This window comes from Simochromis diagramma, unplaced genomic scaffold, assembly GCF_900408965.1.
Source record: "Simochromis diagramma unplaced genomic scaffold, fSimDia1.1 OVJJ01000734.1, whole genome shotgun sequence".
Taxonomy (NCBI): Eukaryota; Metazoa; Chordata; class Actinopteri; order Cichliformes; family Cichlidae; genus Simochromis; species Simochromis diagramma.
The window spans coordinates 396,585-415,561 of record NW_024387513.1 but is presented as its reverse complement, the minus strand read 5'-3'; the positions used below and the strand labels follow the sequence as shown (position 1 = coordinate 415,561).

Sequence of the window (18,977 nt, the reverse complement as noted above, 5' to 3'; positions counted from 1 at the left end):
CATCCATTAAAACAGTGATCTATGGGGTTTGGCAGAGTTAGCAGTAAGCTGACTTTAGTCACTGAGATAGTTGTCATTTAAAGACTGTATACCATGTTTTTACTGACGTCTTTCTGAAAAACTATAAACATACAGCACTTCTAGATGCAAATGAAGACTGCTATGGAAACTAGCAGTAACATATAGAGGGTCACTGAAGTTGGGTTAGTTGACATAATGATCTACTCCTTTGTAGCTGGCTACAGAGCAATAGGTAGGCTAATATCAACACATCAGCACAGGGATGAGGATGTAGGATGCGGCTTAAATTGTTCTCAATAAAAATGTAAGAGGATGCGCTGCTGGCAGATATAAACTTCATATGGAAGACAGAAAACACTGGACACAGATAAAACATCAGCCTAGAAGTCAGAGATGACACCATCCACTACACATGAATAATAATCAGTGTGTTACTGCATGTTTTGGATTGCTTAGTATGAAAAACTGTGGTCCTAAGTTCAATGTCTTGAGCTTTGATACCTGGAAATAGGGTTTAATACCTGATTACTTAACAAGCAGACAATCAAACCCGTCATTTTGCCTAAAGTTTGGTAGAAACCGTAAAGATTTTATATATTTTAATATGGTCCACGTTATACATGTAAACCATTAACCTGCTAATAGATCTTAGTATGTTGATTTTAGTAGTATAAAATGATCATATATGTTAATGGTCTGTAAGTAATAGGAAAAAAAGATTGTAGTATAACCTGTTTAACATGAAAGCCGCTCTTCTGGCGGAGTATTCTAGAAAAATTCGGAACATGTTATATTTCTCTGTTGTTTTCAATAGCCTATATGTTACATTTAAGATGAGGTATTCAGTAATCAGGCACTAAATACTCTAACGTATTCTGCTCAACACTGCATCAACAAAGCAAGAGTACAGGAATGTTAAGCTAAAGGCTAGCTGGTTAGCCACTTCTGGCACATTAGCATCAGCCGTGCTAACACAGATTCCTGCTGGTTCATAAATAATGCTCAGATAGAAAACCCTAGAACCCTAAGATTTTTTTTTAAAATTATTCTTAAACTCTGTACAATAAGTATCAAACAGTCCGTTTTAAAAAATGTGTGACTGGTAAATTACAACTAGAATTCAAAGCAGAGATGACCAAGGTGTTGTCGTTTTCCTTTATCAGTTGATTTGACATAAACCCAGAACTATACTTAGATGCCTATTTCAACAAGTAACACATGTTAGGTTTGTAGTTCTGTCCTCTATTTCGAAGAGAGCTCTTAATATTACTGGAATGTTTCAGTTATTTAAACTGAGTCATCTCTCTAATTGTGAGTCCAGGGCCCTATTTCAGGAAGCCGGTTTAGAAAACTCAGAGTGAAAAACGATACTCAGGGTTGAGTAACCCCGAACTGTCCAACTCGGAATATTCGGGTTCAGAAAGGCTGATAACAAGTAGTTCAGTCAACGCGGAGTTGCTTTAACCCCAAGTTAAGCGCGCGCATGAGGATACATAAAGCCCTGATTAGTGGAGCACAGATTAAGCGAGTCACCATGGAGACGGAGGGAAAGAAGGCGCGGTCAATGTATTTTACAGCGCTTGAGGCCGAAATTCTTATGGCAGCATATGCCGATAACATGCAAATTCCGCGGAAAAAAAGTAACACAGCCTCAGCTGCGAAAGAAAGGGAGCATGCATGGCAAAACAAAGCCGACAGAGTCAATGCGTGAGTGTTAATTTAAACATTGATCTAGGGATTTCCACCCATTTAACACGTTATTTTATTATATTTTATTTTATTTTTTATTTTATACATTTGATTTTGTGATGTGATTTGAGCGCAGGTGCAACCCAACAGGCCCCAAACGTTCCTGGCAGCAAGTAAAAATGAAATATAAAAATATAGTCCAAACAGGTAAGGTGTAATTGTATTATGAGCCATAGTGCTTGGTCTGTTTGTCCGATGTAAATCAATTGCAGTTAGAGGCTACATTAATTTCCCCTCTGTAAGCACTTATTGAAATTATCTGAGCACATTACAAGTACATATTTGCTTACTCTGTATGCTCAAATGTGACCCGTTATAGCCAACAGAAAAAAAAGCGGAGGCCCGAAAAACAGGTGGGGGTCCTCCACCACCACCACTCACAGAGGCTGAGCAGTTGGCTTCCACATTTGTGATAATGTTGGCAGCATCACATATGATCTTCACAGTGCAGAAAACACAAATTAGCATCCATCACTATAATGAAATAATTTGTTAGTTTGAAATGCTACAGGGAACTATGTACCTGTACATTAATGCTGTGGAAAGACTTCCTGTTCACATAGTCTCCTTCATTTACTGAAGGAGCAATGATTGGAATGTGAGTGCCATCTATACAGTCAATCACGCCTGGGAACCGTGAGAATAAATGTAAAATTTAAGTAGTAGTTCAAGTATCACCACATCATGAATTAAGTTTCGTTCATCCTGCTACCTGCAATTTTGTGGAATCCCTCTTTGATAAATCTTGTGGGTCTATGACCGGGGAACACCACAAACGAGTACACGAGACGTTTCAGTGCAACTGTAACATTCCTGACTGCCCGACAGACGGTAGCCTTGGAAACGTGCTCAGCGTCACCAATATTATACAGAAAGCTCCCGTTTGCAAAAAACCGAAGTGCAATACAAATAATAAGTACAGAACTGAGAGGATGTCCGCGATGTGTCACATGAGCAATATTAGGCCTGAGGATGTTATTCAAATAAATTATAGATTGTGCTGAAAAACGGTAACGTTCACACAGGAAATCATCAGGAAATGATAAAATGTCCGAACGCGCTCTAATCACTCTCTCCCGGCGGAGAGCTCTGCGGAGAATTTGGGCTTCAACATCTACTGGCTCTTCAAGGAAGGAGCACGCCATGTCTGACACTTCCTACAGTCAGGTTTCCGACAAAGAGGCGGAGAACGTCAGGGTTAGTTGAAGTAAACCTGCTAGGGGGCAGGTTAGCTTCACGGAGTGTGTCGTCATGGTGACTCACTGAGGCTTCATCTGAACTCGCTTTGTGAAACCGAAAACCCAGAGTTTTCGTTAACTCAGGGTATACTTACTCAGTTTTTCCACTAAACCGGCTTCCTGAAACAGGGCCCAGATCTTTAAAAGTTGCTTTATCAGAGAACCTTTAACAGTAAATAATATCAACCTTTTTCATATGGTCGTTGTCAAAGTAGACTCCTTTACACTGCTTTTAACAATACTGCAGATCTGTCCAGAAACTGAGAATAATGAGAAGCATTTTGGCATTGTAGCCATCCTGCTAGATGCTACACATCGCGTTTGCAGCAGGGAGCTACCACCAACACAGAGTTCTTACTAACATTTAACTATTCCAGCAACTGTTTAAGAGAAAACTAGAATGAGATATCTGAAGCATTTGGCTAAAGAATGGTATAATTATGCCTGAGATTATGACAACAGGTTCAGAAGCAAAAAAGATGTCACGATCGTAGGGTTAAAATAAATAAATGAGTAAATCTTGAATTTAGTGAGATGTTTAAGGGCATTAACAACATTCTGATATAACAAAATGTATCATTCTATGAACAAGAAGGCAGACAAAATTCTAAAACTTGAGTGCAACCTAAAAAAAAAGTTTGGTCATCAAACAGCAATTTTGGTCATCACGCATTACTTTGAAGCTGACAGCTGGTTGCTGGTGAGTGTTCCGGCCACTGGTTGCCTAGGTTACCTTCTATTGTTATTCACTATCAGGTCATATGACAATACAGATATTCTTCACTATCCATTGTCTGTTGGCTCTCAGTCATCCAGGTCACTGCAGTCTAAGGAGCTTGTAAAGAAAAGCGTCTGGACTTCTTTAAGTTTGTTGATGATGTTTCACCTCTCATCCAAGAAGGTCCTTCAGTTCTTAGAGTTGAAGAAGCTTCTTAGATGAAAGTCCAGAAGCTTTTCTTTCCAAACTCAATAGACTTCACTCTTCATTGTTATATACTTCAGTTGCTCACCTGGAAGATGAGAAAAGTTTATCTTGGATCCCATCCATTTCCCATTGCCAGTGGTTACTTTGGCCATAGTCGCTTGAAGTCACTGAAGGTCATGGACTTCTTATGGCCTCTGGTTGCCACATTGCTATGAATCAATTCCATTGTGTGCAACTTTTTACATTATAGATATTATTCAATGCAGATGGTTTAGCGAATGACTTCCATTGTGAATATGGCACATCTGAGCTGCACTGACCTTTGTCGGCCCAGTTAGTTGCCATTAAACACAGCTATAACAGGCAACTGGTATCATGACCAGGCAAAAATATAGTATATTCTCCCTGGTAAGCTATCGGGATTTTGACATAAACAATCTGGAATCTAGTATTAGCATTACAACAGGTTTCATGACAGCAAAATGTTTTGATCTTGCTTTACTGTTTCAACATAAAGCTTAGCAACTAGTGTTAGAGAGTTTTAGTGTTTGAGACCAAAATACTAGAAGTTTTTAATTGCCAAATAACAATAAAGTTGGAAAGATTCTGAAATATTCACCACGGAATTTCAGATACTTTGTTTAGTGGGAACTATGATCATGTAAAATAGTCGGGCCCCTAACAGCACTCTAAAGATTAAAGCGTAGATGTGGCGTTGCCTGCGGTGCCGTGCACGGAAGGCGGATACACCCGCCGACTTAAGCATAGCGCTGGATCATGCGATGGTTGGTTGCTGTGGTAATTTTGAGCTGGCAGCGGGAGAGCTGCAGCTCTGTGTGTTTGTGTGTAAATAAAGGGTGCAAAGCATGTTCATGTTACCTGGTCTGCTGTGGTCATTCACAGTGGTGCCGAAACCCAGGACGGGAGGCTCGGCAGACTCAGGACTGGGCAAGCAGAGAGAGGAGATGGTGCAAATGGTGGCTGAGCTGGCAGCCATGCAGCGGGAGCAGGCGGCGGTGTGTCGCCGGCAGCAGAAAGAGCTGAAGGACCAGACAGAGCAGAACCTGCAGAGAATGAAGGATCTGGCGGTGGTAATCCGGTCCTGCCCGACACCGCCGCCACCCCCACAGGTGCTCCCCGACACCTCTGGGGTGGCCGGTCCGCAGCCTGTCACCGCACCCTTCCCCACTCCTCGGGTGGGAGTAGCTTGTGCCCGGCAGGGGCCAGCTCCCATTCCTGCTCTCCGGAGGAGGGACAAGGAGCAACTGCTGAGCCCACCACTAGCTCACCCACCTGCCCAGCCCGAGCTGGAGGTCAGCGTGGGAGGAACTTGCTACACCATCGCTGGTGGTGGAGGAGGCATGTGAGGGTCCCCGCCAGCCGGAAGCGGGGGTGGTGACGGAGGGGCCGCGCGAGGGGCTGCTCCAGCCTGGAGCTGCGGTGGTGGTGGTGACGGAGGGGCCGCGCGAGGAGATGGAGGTCCCTGTGCCAGGGGAGCCTGCTCAATTGGACGTGCACGCCAGACCGGCCTCACCCCAACCAGTGGCCGGTGTACACCGAACATCTGCCCAGCCGCCTGTTAGCTGGGGCTCACGACCGTGCCAGCCGCGCCGCGGCCACCTGCCACGCGGCTGACCTCCGGACCAGCTTCGCCGGCGCCGCTGGGTTCGTGGGCGGCCACCTGAACTGACACCCCTTGGCCAGGGGCCAGGGGCACCGACGATCCGGGCTGATCCCCTCTCCCGCTCGTGGTGGTGGAGTAGGTTCGGCCGGATGTCTGCCCGGCCTCAGTCGGGCGATGGGGGTATGTGGCGGGGTGGGGCCTGCGGTGCCATGCAAGGAAGGCAGATGCACCTGCACAGCATCTGCAATCATGCCCCGCTGACGGGTCCTGTGATGGTTAGTTGTTGTGATATTGTTGAGCTGGCAGCAGGAGAGCTAAATCTCTATGTGTTTGTGTGTAAATAAAGGATGCAAAGCACGTTCATGTCATCGGGTCTGCCATGGTCATTCACAGTAGACTTTACTGATACTTCTCAGACAGATTGTTGGGTAGATATTAATTCTTGTAACTAGTGCTCCCAGCGTTAATCTCGTTAAAATGACATTAATGCCATTTTAACGAGATTAACGCTGGGAGCACTAGTTGTAACTGTTCATCAGCTACTACATGTCCTACTGACGTGCCTTTTGGCAAGGGAGTATCACCTCCCAAACTTAATTATGTTTCTGAGCATGAGTTATTGAAAATCTGAAGAAATCTAAAATTGCTGTTTTTTAAGCCATCTAGCCACACACAGTCATGCATGCAAAAGCCACATATTTAGACAAATCAGCAAGCTCCTACTCCACAGAGTACAAGGAAACCACAGTATATAGAAAGGAAAAAACAAACAAACTTCTTTCTCACTATGCATACTGGAATGTTCAAATGTGTATCAAATAAAAAACAAAAACAAACAAGGCTCTGTTCAATAACATTCATCTGTGGCTGTGATGGCAAATCAGTGCTGCTTGGTAAAAAGAGTAACCCAAACTTCTCCTTTTCATCACTTGAACTCCTGCTTAGTGATGTGTTGAATGAGTTTCTTGATCCTCAAGCCTCAAAACCCTCCTAAAAGTTCCATTTTACAAGATAAATGGGTTTAAAAACAAGTGGATAAATGTTATCTTTTCCATTCTAGCAAGACCAAGCTTACTTCAACACAGTCAATCTTTTTTTGGCTGGATCATGCATTCAGCCACTGAATTTAAATGCTATGCAGTGTCAGCAAAGGCAGAGGGTGTTACAAAAAGAGCTAGAAAGAGGTTGAAATATACCTAAATCGTAAACTCTATGGATCTGTGGCTCTGGGTTGTTATTTTGATGGTCTACAATCTGGACTATGGAGCCTTTCTAAAAGGTAGTGCTACCCAATGAAAGAAAATAACAAGACAAGAGAAAGTAACAAAGATAGACAGCTGGTAAAACTGTGACAGTTTCTGAAAAATCTAGGTATGAAAAAGAGCACAAGAAGGCAAGTTAAGGTAGAAAGAACAGTTACTTTTAGAGAAATACAGCAAGAAAAGAAGAAAGAAGACAGTCTCACAAAAAAGCTGTCAGGCAGCTAAACCGACAAGCAGGAATTTGTGCTGGCTTGATCATAAATACAGTAAGAACAGGTCAAAACGCACATACAGACACATACATGCACGTACATATACACCGTGCCTTATTCGCAAGTCTCCATAACCTCACAGTATTCTGTGCTGCCCGGCCAAGCACTGCGCTATAAAAGAACATCATCTCTTTGTCTTTTCATCTCTTTCAGTCCCTTGCTTATGCAGCTCTCACGCTATAATCCTCCTCTCCCTTTCTTCTTCTACTCTAATCGCTGTTCTACTGCCGCATCTTATGTATCCCATCTCGGGCTTCTCTCTCGTTTCAGTCCATTTTGTGAAAGCAGAATCGCACAGAAGCACAGAAGAAGAAGAAGTAGAAGGAGGGCGTGGTTTGTTGTTTATGCAAATACAGGCTGTTTTCTGGGTGTCTGGATTGGTCGAGGGGAAGGGGAATGTTGGTAACAGGACCTAATGAGGGAGCGGCACCAGGATATCCACATAATTGATGGGGAAGAAGCCCGACTGGCCGTTGATCATACCCTCGTACCAGTTGTCATCGATCTGATTGGTCAGGGTGATGACATCCCCCTCTTTGAAGCCCAGCTCACCTTCATTCTCTGGTTCAAAGTCGTAGAGCGCTCGACAACATGGCTGGTCCATAGGGGCTGTGAATGGACAGAAGCAAAACATAGCGAGTCAGTTTCACTCTCTATGAGGCATTTTTGGTTATCTGGTTTGTTTTGGTTTAGCTTAATGACACAGTTACATACGAGGCCTATTTTGTTTTACTTAAGAATTTCTTGCTGTGCATTGAACGGGGTTAATTTGCTGGATATCAACATAATGGTTTGACAAGGCTCACCTGTTAACTGAAAACCATTCTAACTAACTTTGAAATCCTGCACAACTAAAATCCAGAGAAAGTCAGGAATCTTTAAAATAACTTTGTATATTTCATAATTAAACTTAAAATAAAACCATGCAAGTCCATACAAGTAAATTGTCTCGAATATGAAACAAGTTTAACAGACTCTAATACTACTCTGGAAGGTAGAAAGAAACTTTCAGCTGCTAAATAATTTCCCAAGGGGATGCCACAGTGGATGGATGCGCATGCTAATTTGGAACTCATCTTTACACCAGATGCCGAGCACTGGGAGTACACTAGCTTGCGAGCCCCGAGGCTTGGTTTGTGTCTCCTTTCTGACATGCTTTAATTAATTAATTTTTTTTTTTTGGGGGGGGGGGGGGGGGGGGGGGCTGGCAGATAGAGCAATGAGCCACTGTGATGGCCTTTTGTTGATGGTGAAGACTCATTGTGAAACCTTGAGATAAGCATTTCTGATGTCGTTCCTGTGTTTTTCCAATTGAGGTGTTGAACATGGAGTCTGACTGAAAATTAGACATACAGATAGACAGATAGATAACGACTTATCAATCACAAGTTTGTGATGCCAATCAGTCCGATTTGCCTCACAATTATGAATTTACAAGGCTTCACAACAGGACTTCACAAACCAGTGGGTATGTGGCCAATAAGTCTGTTTATAGGCCTTTCCGAAATCATTTTTGACAATTTTGACCTAGATCAGGAATACATATTAAAAAATAAACACAAAACTCTCTTAAAGATGACTTTGAAATAGCGACTAAGATTAAAAACATCAAGCAATTGAGAACTGGGGCAATTTTCTTATACGCTTAAATACAACCAGACTTATTTTAACCGGTGGAGTTATTCCCTGCTGATTGCTTAAAATAGGGTTAATGCACTGCTGCACTGGTTTCACTCCTCAAGGCTTTTATGTAGAGTCTGTAGTATCTACCGCTTTTACAGGATGCATCGTATGTTAAGGTTCAGTGCCTTGCACTTGGCAACATGGACAGGAAGGGCTAGGAATTGAACTGCCAACCCTGCAGTTAGTAGGCCAAACCGTTCTTCTAAATCTCATCTGAACTCCCATGGCTTCTTCTATCTGGTAGACGTGCTCGTCTTTTTGCTCAGACTACATGAGGCATCCCAGATCCTGACTTACCAAGACACTACTGCAGATACCTCATCTCTACTGGACATTATTTGACAGATACCACTGAGCTGGATACTGGCAGTCATCTAACTGCACATCGAAGATTGACACCCTCTCTCTACCTGGTGATCTTCCTGGGGATTTGGCAGAGTGTATCCCTCCATTGTGGCTTTCGCTGGGTGGCAGCAGCTCCAGTGTCATTCTGGGTTTTGGAGTGTACTCCTTCCTCGGTTTACTGGACACTTCTTTTATCCTGGAAGGAAGCCACACAGTTAAGTTCTAGCTAACCACACAGTCTATTTTTATAGCTTTATTTCTATCCTGAGTAGGAGGCTGGATCGATACCTGTCCTCCATCTTCCTGGAGAGCTGTTGGAGGATTTCAGAGGCACGACTGTGGTATTCAAACTGAGCTTGGACCAATGCTGAGAGCTGGCTCACCTGCTCTATCTGCAACACACACATAAACGTGTTTTTTGTTGTTTTTATTCTTTCAAACCCATCCTCCATACCCACGCTGGGCTGGCACTGGTTTGGCACAGCAAGGCACAAGATTGCTTGTCTTTTCCATGTTTGTATATAGCATCAAATTTTTTACTTGGAACATATTAGTAACAAGAATAGACCTTAATATTTGATTTCATATGTTCCCCTTTTTTAAAAAAAAAAAAAAACATTGAACATGTTTTTGTGGCTGTAATATAAAATCTTCTTTTAATTTGCTGAGGGCACAATATGATTAGTTTTTCTTCTTCTGATTGGTCTTCAAAACTCTGTTTTGGTATTAATGATCTGAGATTATTTAACGCTTTTCTCTGTAGAGCTAAGGAACATATTTACCTTCAACTCTGATAATAATAAGTTATGGTGGAATTGGAATACGTATATTACATTATCCTTACGTCACTCTCCAGTAGGTTAAACATGCTCTGCTCTGCGATCTCTTTGCTCTCATCAAACTTCTCCAGTGCCTGTTTGATTTCGTCATCCTGGACTTTCCCCTGACGCTTCTTCTTGTAGTCGAAGTCCAGACGTCGGCCTTCCATCTTCTTCAAATGATGCTGGAATAGATGAGAAAGGAACATGTGATATAAACAATTTAAGATTCATGTTGAAGAAGAATTCAACAACATGTCACCATTATAAATTCAATTTCCCACATATCTAATGTTACTTGTTTACTGACCTGTATCTCTTTGAGGTCTTTATCATGAAGATTCTGCAGTGGATCAATAAAGTTCTGTTTGACCTCCATGTCCAGAGCATCTTTCACCTCCCCGAGTTCCTTCATCGCCTCACCAGCATCCATGAGGGCCAAGCCTGGAAGTGAAGTGAGAAATTAGCAAAAAGCCAATTTTTCTGAGCCGCCAAGGTTGCTACCTGCTTATGACCTATTTTCCTCTATTATCTAATCTTGAATTGGAAAAAATAATTTAAAATGGTTAACTTTCTGATACTATCTTAAGTCATTTAACAGGTATACATTTACCAAAGCTGGACTCCTCTCCTAACTCCCGTCCAAACTTCAACATGGCGTCTCCTAGGACTGTCTCAGCCTGTGGATAACCAGGTCCTTTTTCCTGCCCACGGATCTTTGACATGGTGTTGATCATACTCAGCTTGGCTCTTGATGCTTTAAAAAGCAGAAATAACATCAGTAACATCAGGAGTCACAATTTGAATTACAAAATAATAGTTTTGCAATTTTTTTTAGTATACTGCAACCTTTGTATATTTAATACCTGGGTTAGGCTGAAGGTACTCTGTAGTTTTGGTCATGATGTCCAACACTGCTCTGCTGGTGACGTCCACCTTCTGCAGGGGAAACACCAGATTATCAGCATGTCAACTGATACTCACTCGTATAAACAGAGTAGAAAGTCCAGGAACAACTTCAACTACTTCCAAACTGCATAGAGCAGCTCCAGCAACGTTTTCAGTATGCAGTATAACTATTTTTCTTCCTGTGTATTTAGGCTTGTGGCCTTCATTAAGGTAATTATGAAACATATTATTAATAACATGTTTCGTAGGATATTTCATAAAGCAGAAAAAATAAATCAAAACAACAACATGGGACCAACACTCATACAGAGTGATTATCTCTGGCAATAGAAAACTTGGGTGGTACCTTATATAGCCATAACCTGGAAAGGTGCAACTTCACCCTCAGTGACATAGGCCTATAGATAGGTCTGCCATCCCCTCTACCAAATATTACTAGGGGAAAAATGTGTATTCCCCAACCCTACAAACTAGAAACTTAGAATGTTCACCTTCAAATTGGAAGCTGTACCTTAATGTCGAAACCAATGCATTTTAAAAAGTGCACTTTTACTTTGAAGGTGAACGCTCTGTTTCTGTTAATGACCACGATGAAGGCCAACAGCTCATCAGTTATTAATCAAGTAATAAAGTTGCTCTATATACTACAATGAATACAGCTTTGCAATATTTTCTAGATATATTTAGATATACATTAAAAAATCTGCTGGTGTAATACAGGTTTACAAGTTAGTCATATGTGGTCAAAGTGAAGCAACACATAGCAGCCAGTTAGGCTGTAGTTAGAGCACCAGACTTTACCTTTACGTATGTCTTGTTTAATTTAAAAAAACAAAACAAACAAAAGTATGCTAGTCTATCTCTGCTGTGCCCACTTACTTTGTGGATTAGATCCAAGAAGTATTCTGGCACCAAACCTTCTCTCAGAAAATTGTCATTGAAGCTTCCAGGTTATTTGGGTGATTATAACAAGTATAACTTTTAAATTAGCTAACCTCTACCAGCAGAGGTAAGAGAGATCCAGTTTCTCTCTGCTTCTACGCTTAACACTAAGCTAAGATTAAATCTGGTATCAGATCACAGACAAACAGGTAATTACCTTCTCCATTTCTTTAAAGTCATCATCTAGCTTGGTTCCTTCCGCCCCTCCAACCTTCTCGCTGACTTTCTGTAATAAGAAATCAGAGGAAAGAGACAGAAAGGGGAAGAAATATGGTTAATACTTTCATATTTGAGTAGCTTTGATTACTCAAACCCACCCTCAGAGGAAGAAACACCAAATTGCGTTTAAAGTGGTAATGAAGAAAGTTAGAAAGTCTGGCTGTGTGATAAGAGCAAAGGCAGAAAAAAAAAGTGTTGTGCAAAATAATTTATGCAGGAAAAAAGAGACGAGAAGGAAAGTCGGTGCAGTGACAACAGCTTTCACTCAACCTTTGATTCCTCGATTTTTTTTTTCTTCTACTTTAATACCATTAGAATACAGTGTTTCAGAGTGAGTCAATAACAGTTTATTTTCATCTGTGTCCTTGGCCTGTGCAGGCAGAAATTGAGCAGTTTAAATTCTCAGACAGTCTCTTCATCCTAAATAAAACCTCTTTCAGATGGCCAAGCATCTCTCGACTGATGAGCCGGCTTTCTGCTTTCACTGCAATGCTTCAATATTTTTCTCAGAAACACATTCAAGCCAGTGGCACCACTGAGTTCATAGACAGCAGACAATCTGAATCTGCGTTCACCTGGTATTATGTTCACCCTCATTAGATGTCTCAATGAACCGTAACACTGAACCTCCAGCGCTAAAATTTATTTTATTAAGGCTTATTAACTGATGAATGTATCAAGAAAACATAATAATGTGATTTTTCTTTCCCGCGGTCTTCTTTTTAGACAGACATGGATATTTCCTGTAAGTCAGCTGCAGCGCACCACAAGAAAGCAATTCAGATGTTTTTACAATTGTTTTGAAACCTGCACCTTTCTCGCTATTATTGCAGCTGAATTCATTTCTTTGTAAGAGCCCTGTCAGAAACCAAAGGAACTCCAGCTGGGAATATTCAGCTGACTATATTACATTATTCAATAAAATAATAAAAGGTTAAAACTTGTAATCACTTGTTCTGAGAATAAATCACTTTTTTTGCTTGAATTTTTTCTTTTGTTACTGCAGTCTTGGTGTGGATATTATCAAAATGTGGACATTTAAAATGTTAAAATACGGGTTAGGACAACAGAAGATTGCTCAATTATGCCCTGGGGGACGGGGCTATGGCTCGCTACATCCTCTTGCAGACCATTACATGTGGAAACCATTTGAATACAAGCGCGCTGATCCACATAGGTGTGCACATGCGTGTTCACTGTTCGTAGACTTAAATTACACCTTTCTTGGCTGCTACTTCAAAGCACATTGTGCGCTGTCTGTCCTGCGTGCTGCACAACAACATTGAATATTTAGTATTTACTGCTGTTTACACTTAGCTAGATTAATGCGATGGTGTTGTGTTTAGTATGTTGCTTTGTTTTTTTTGCTTGTTTTCTATTCTTCTTCTCTCAACAGGTGATCCAGGAGATTTTTTTTTCCTCCCCCCCTTTCTCACTGTCCCTCTCCCCTTCTGTTTTTCTTTTCCTTCCTCTTTCTTTCTCCCTTTCCTATCCCTCACTCATGTCTGTCCCAAACTCACCAAAGAGACCCCAAATTACCAAATAGCTCCAATCTAACATAACAATAAACACCCACAGAATGACCTTAAAGATACACAAAAGACCCACAAAGACCCAAAATTAACTACAAAGAGACCCAAAAAAATGAGCGAGAAAAACACCCTTAGTAATCTAAATGACACCAAAATGATGAGGAAACAATCATAAAGAGACAAAAAAGAACAACAGGGCCACAAAAAGACAAAAGCTTACAGAGACCCAAAGCAGCCACAAAGTGACCACAAAGACACACAAAATTACAGAAATAAACCAAACGAGAAGGAAAACAGCCACAAAGAGACACAAACTTAAAAAAAAAATAGGGGGTGGGGGGGACAAAAACAGCCTCATAGAAACACAAAGTTACCAGAACGGCCCTAAAGACAAGCAAAATAATCAGAGACAAGAGATACAAACAACCAGAAACCAACCATTCAAAGACAACGCAAACCACTCAAAACAATCAAAAAGGATCAAAAGCCACCAGTAAATGGCCACAAAGACGACTGAAATTACCAAAATAATCCCCACCACAAGCAGAACAACCCTGAAGAGACACAGAAGAAAAAAGAAATGAGTAACAAGGAAAGGGAAATATCCATATATCAGACACCCCTGTGAAGTAAGGAAATTAAACACTTAAGAGACAAAACAAACACAAAGACACACTTAATTACTGAAATGATCCTAAAGACAAGCATAATTAACCACAAAGAGTCCACAGACCACCAACAAACGACACAAAGTAACCTCAAGTAATTCATCTCTTTCAAAACAAGCAGTACTAGTTTTTCTTCACTTAACCAAAATGTGATTATTTCCTCTAAAAATCTCCTCTTGTAGAGTTCAGACTGAACAAAAAAAGCAGGACTTAACGTTACACAACTACAGCCCTGTCTGTAATAACAAAGACATAGTGGAGCGAATGAAGTCTGCACAGCAAAGACAGCAGACTCATCACAAATGCTGTGACCTCCATCTGACTGCAATCACACTGACGCTCAGTGAGTTATAGATATTGCCTTGCTTATATATAGATCTTTGTTCTGCTCTGCTTGTCACTGTAGGAGAGGGACTTGCTGCAGAGTGACACTGCTTGCTTGCTAATCGCCTCAGGTTGCAGGGAAGGAGTAGAGAGGGATTTTCCACAATCGTGACTCATATCAGACACCCACAGCTTAGTGAACCCATATGCACCTTTCCACTTATCTATGCAGTAGATACCAGTAAACAAATGCATAAAAACAACATATGGCAACAACAGCAGACAGCTGCACTTATGTATGCTCATGCGTGACGGGTGAAAATGAATATCTGAACTGCTGTTGCCACTATTGCAGTACTATAAGAAACCGTGTAATGCTCATCGGAAACAGTTGCCAAACATTTCTCTTAAGTTTCATACACGATTCAACCAAAATGTGCTGCATGATTAAAGTATGATGTTAGAATGACAAAAAATAAAGTTCCATCAAATAAAGTAAAAACTAATTAAATATACATATTGTAAACATTAACAGTCTGCAATTTGGATTTTTGATTTTTTTTACAAAACAGAATAATGTAATTTCATTGTTTATGTAATACAAATAAGACTAATTAAGAAAACTAAGCAACATACCCCATTGTTCTAGCTACCAAATTCAGCTAACATGAATCCTGTGTGAATGTTGTTTAGCATTATGGCACGAGCAACCCCGACTACCATCTCTTCTACCTAAAAAGGCAAAAGACATCCAGAAACAAAACACTCGAGCAAGGCCAGAGAAGAAAAAAAACAAAAACCCAACAACAAATACAAACAGGCAGTATAGTGGTTCACTCAGTGAGGAAACTCCTACACCCATCAACCACCCAAATTAGACCCAGATATCCCTACCCACTGCAACCCACAGTGAAGATCGGGAGGCAAGAATGAATAAACATTTGGTTCTTCTGACTCCTTTTCCAACAGGAAATCATCAACATTTGTTTTTTTGTTCGTGTAAATATGCTTTCAGTGATTTATGTTTATTTATTTTTTGTTTTTGGTTTGGTTTTATGGTTACTAAGACCTGTTGCTTATATGTTCGAAATAAACATTTGATTGACTGATTGAATTTCATAACCTCTAAAAATGATCACTTGGATAGGAGCCAATGAACTGGATATGCAGTAGTCAAAAGTAACTCCACTTTAGCAGCAACAGTAACATATGTAGTCATGCCAAAGGTACAAATTAAAGTGGACTTTTCTGGTAAGACTTGTTTCTCCATTTCTGCACACATGGAGGCAAATTATGAAAACATGCAATTCGTGGAATGAGCAGCTAAATATGTGTCTGGTACAGCAGATGTCACACATCTTCATCAAAGCAACAAGCCATGCAAGCATAAAGATAAATATGTGCGCGTTTATGTAACGGCTTGTGCACCTGAGCACCTGTGTGTGCTTGTTATGACACAAGGCTGAGTGGGTCTCTCAGACAGGCAGAGAGAGCGAGGCGACATAATAATGAAAAAATAGAAATGATGAAAATGTAAAAATAATGAAAAACAATAGCGGGGAAAGAAAGTGAGCAGTACAGACAGATGAGGAGGAAGATGCAGTTACCATGGAGACAGGGAGCTGACTGCATCCTTTCATATTTCTGAGAACCAAACACACACATTGGCAGCCCTCCTGTCGTCTGCGAGGCGGCTGCAGAGCGGCGCGCTGACACGCTGTTACGTAACTGCTTCTCTCTCAGCAGTGTTGCTTTCTTGTAATATTTCCCTCTTACTGTCCTTCCATGCTGTATGTGACGACCCACGTTTACACCTCGCTGATGTTTATTTTTCCATCTTTTAGAATGGAAACACTGCAAGCTGTACATCATCTAGAAAGGTGCAAAGTCAGGTTTTCTTCACAGAGTTTCACACCATGTTAGCAAAAGATGTAAGTTTGGTTTGAGGGAAAATTCACATTTCTGGAGCTCTCGAGGTCTCACTGTACCTCCATAATGTTTTTAACCTTTTTCCTATTTCAATACAGGGCTTTAGGCATCTGCTGATACTGGTTACTGATCTGACACCAGTGTTAATTTAATAAGCTGTATCCCTCAGCCTGAGGAAGAGGCTAATAAGGTAACATGAGGCTAAACTTCAGCGCTTTAAACCTACAGCTCGATGACTGGCTGTCCCATTGGTTGGCTTTGCAAAATGTGAAAACTCAAAGTCTTCAACACTCTGAGAAACTTCCATCAATTCACCAAAGCTTATCCACTCCAGGGTCGCAGGAGCTCTAGGTCAATCTCAGTTGCTACTAGGTGGACAGGTCACCATTCTACCTAACCTTTAGCCAATAAAGAATCACTAGATAACCCAATATTCAGGTGTATGGACTGTGCGAGGAAACTGGAGGAGGGAACCCACACAGGCACAGAGGAAACATGCAAACACCCCAGCTAGCTTACAGCCTCGAACCATCTTGCTGTGAGGCAACAGTGTTGCCAGCTCAGGGCCTAACTTCAGTGAACGTCTTTCAAAAGTCCAAGATCACATGATTCTAGGGATTAGGGTTCTTAGATCTCCAACCTGTTGACACTGTTAGCTTTCGCCATCCATGCACGCAATGCTAGCTTTTCCTGTTACCCAGCAGCCCAACCTTTTTTTGTGCCACGGACCGGTTTATGTCCGACAATATTTTCAGGGACCGGCCTTTAAGGTGTCGTGGATAAATACAACAAAATAAAACCAGTACCAGTACCAAAAAAAAGAGAAGATTTATTCATAACACACATGTAATGTTTGTGCTATATGTGTAAGGTCGGGGGGGGTCCCATTTCACTGCAGGGCAACTTGCATGTGACGAATAAAGCTTTGATTGATTGATTGAAAAGACCCAGGGAAACCAAGTTAACGATAAAAACAATTAAAAAAAATAATGCAAAAATTGATAAAAACCCTGAAAACCAAAAGATTTCACACCCAAGCCTCAACTCTTGCAGCCCGGTACCAAACGACTCCGGTCCATGGCACAGGGGTTGGGGACCGCTGCTGTTACCGACCCCTTTGGTATACTGAACACAGATCTGACCGACCCTTTGTTAGACTTGTATGAAGCGAAAACCAGATCACTACATTTTCGTTTAACCCAGAAAGGCCAAGCATATCAAGAGGAAAAAAACATAAACAAATATGGCTTTTGTCACAATCTATTATAAAAGAATTATACCTTTGTGTGTGGGTGCCTCTGCAATTCACAAGGCATCTCACTATAATTTCCACAGCAGTAAACACACCAATTAAACTTCATCACCAGACGATTAGGCTGTTTTTAAACACAGAAAACAACCTACACCTACAAGTGCTACTGGCACTAGAAAAATAATTTTTTGGGGGAGTGTTTCTTTGATTTGACAGCACACATTTAAAGCACCTTCCTACACTCCTTCATTACAGCATGGTAATAACAGTGTGCAGCTGCAGTTGTTGAGGAGCGGCGACTTTCACAAACACACAGTGTTTTACTGTAAAATACCTCAACCAACTGTGGAAAACAGCACAGTGTACGTCTCAATAACAGCATGATTTTGTTTAGATACAGTTTATCTTTGTACTTGATAATGCAAAGAGTGAATCACAGCACAGATAGAAGAGAGATTTGCTTAACACCACAATTACATATAACTGATGAGCTGATTTACTCTACCGGGAACACCGGAGCAACAGGCGCTAATCAAATTATCACTCCTTCACCAATTCCAGGCTGTCACATCTAATTTTACAAACATGACATTAGTCTGTTTTTGAGTCAAAGCTGCCTTCACGGAGATACCAGATACTAAACAAAACCCTGATAAAGTGATGACAACACATTTAACCTCGAGCACAGTGTAAACATGACAGATTACAGCAGAAATACAATCTGATTAACACGAACAACATTTCTGTGCCATTCAGTCTTTGTCAGGTCACAAAAAGCATACGCACTACCGACGATCATGAACACATGAGCAGCTCTATGCTTTAGGCGTCAGATTTTGAAAAACAAAACACATGCCTTCAAGAGGACCGATACTGCTTTTTCTTATTTCCTGTTGCATAAACATGAGTGTTTATGGTAAACTGACTGCACTGTTACTCATGTATTGCTTTCTGAGCACTTATAATGCTTTTAATTACAGGCTACACCCTTTTTATTTTAACATTTACACACTTTCTGTATATCACACATACAGACTTGCACCCTGATGAATGCATACAGGGGAATTCTGGGGGCTTTACCTAAAGAGACTGGGGATTGAACCACTGATCGTCTAATTGGTAGACAAGTCTACTGAGCTAGGTTTCGTTTAACGAGGTTTAATAATGCCGCTCCCTTATTTACAAGGGGTCACCACTAGGGTAGCTTGCTTCCTCCAATGAACTTTACAGGGAGCAGGCATCATAGGAAAGTTGTCTTAAAGAAG

The 18,977-nt window shown here is 41.2% G+C and overlaps 1 protein-coding gene across 1 annotated transcript in view; it reads right to left on the bottom strand.

Moving 5' to 3' along the window:
• Positions 1-6,609: 6,609 nt before the first annotated feature.
• The window catches only part of LOC120725808 (endophilin-A1-like), a 49,591-nt gene continuing 37,223 nt past the window's right edge, over positions 6,610-18,977 (bottom strand). Inside the window, exons 2-9 of the mRNA XM_040018856.1 lie at positions 11,946-12,014; positions 10,804-10,876; positions 10,551-10,694; positions 10,248-10,381; positions 9,964-10,122; positions 9,408-9,511; positions 9,185-9,315; positions 6,610-7,700 (exon numbers count right to left, since the gene is read on the bottom strand). Of these exons, the coding sequence (XP_039874790.1) occupies positions 7,504-7,700; positions 9,185-9,315; positions 9,408-9,511; positions 9,964-10,122; positions 10,248-10,381; positions 10,551-10,694; positions 10,804-10,876; positions 11,946-12,014 (1,011 nt within the window). The 3' untranslated portion in view covers positions 6,610-7,503. The remainder of the gene's footprint in view (positions 7,701-9,184; positions 9,316-9,407; positions 9,512-9,963; positions 10,123-10,247; positions 10,382-10,550; positions 10,695-10,803; positions 10,877-11,945; positions 12,015-18,977) is intronic.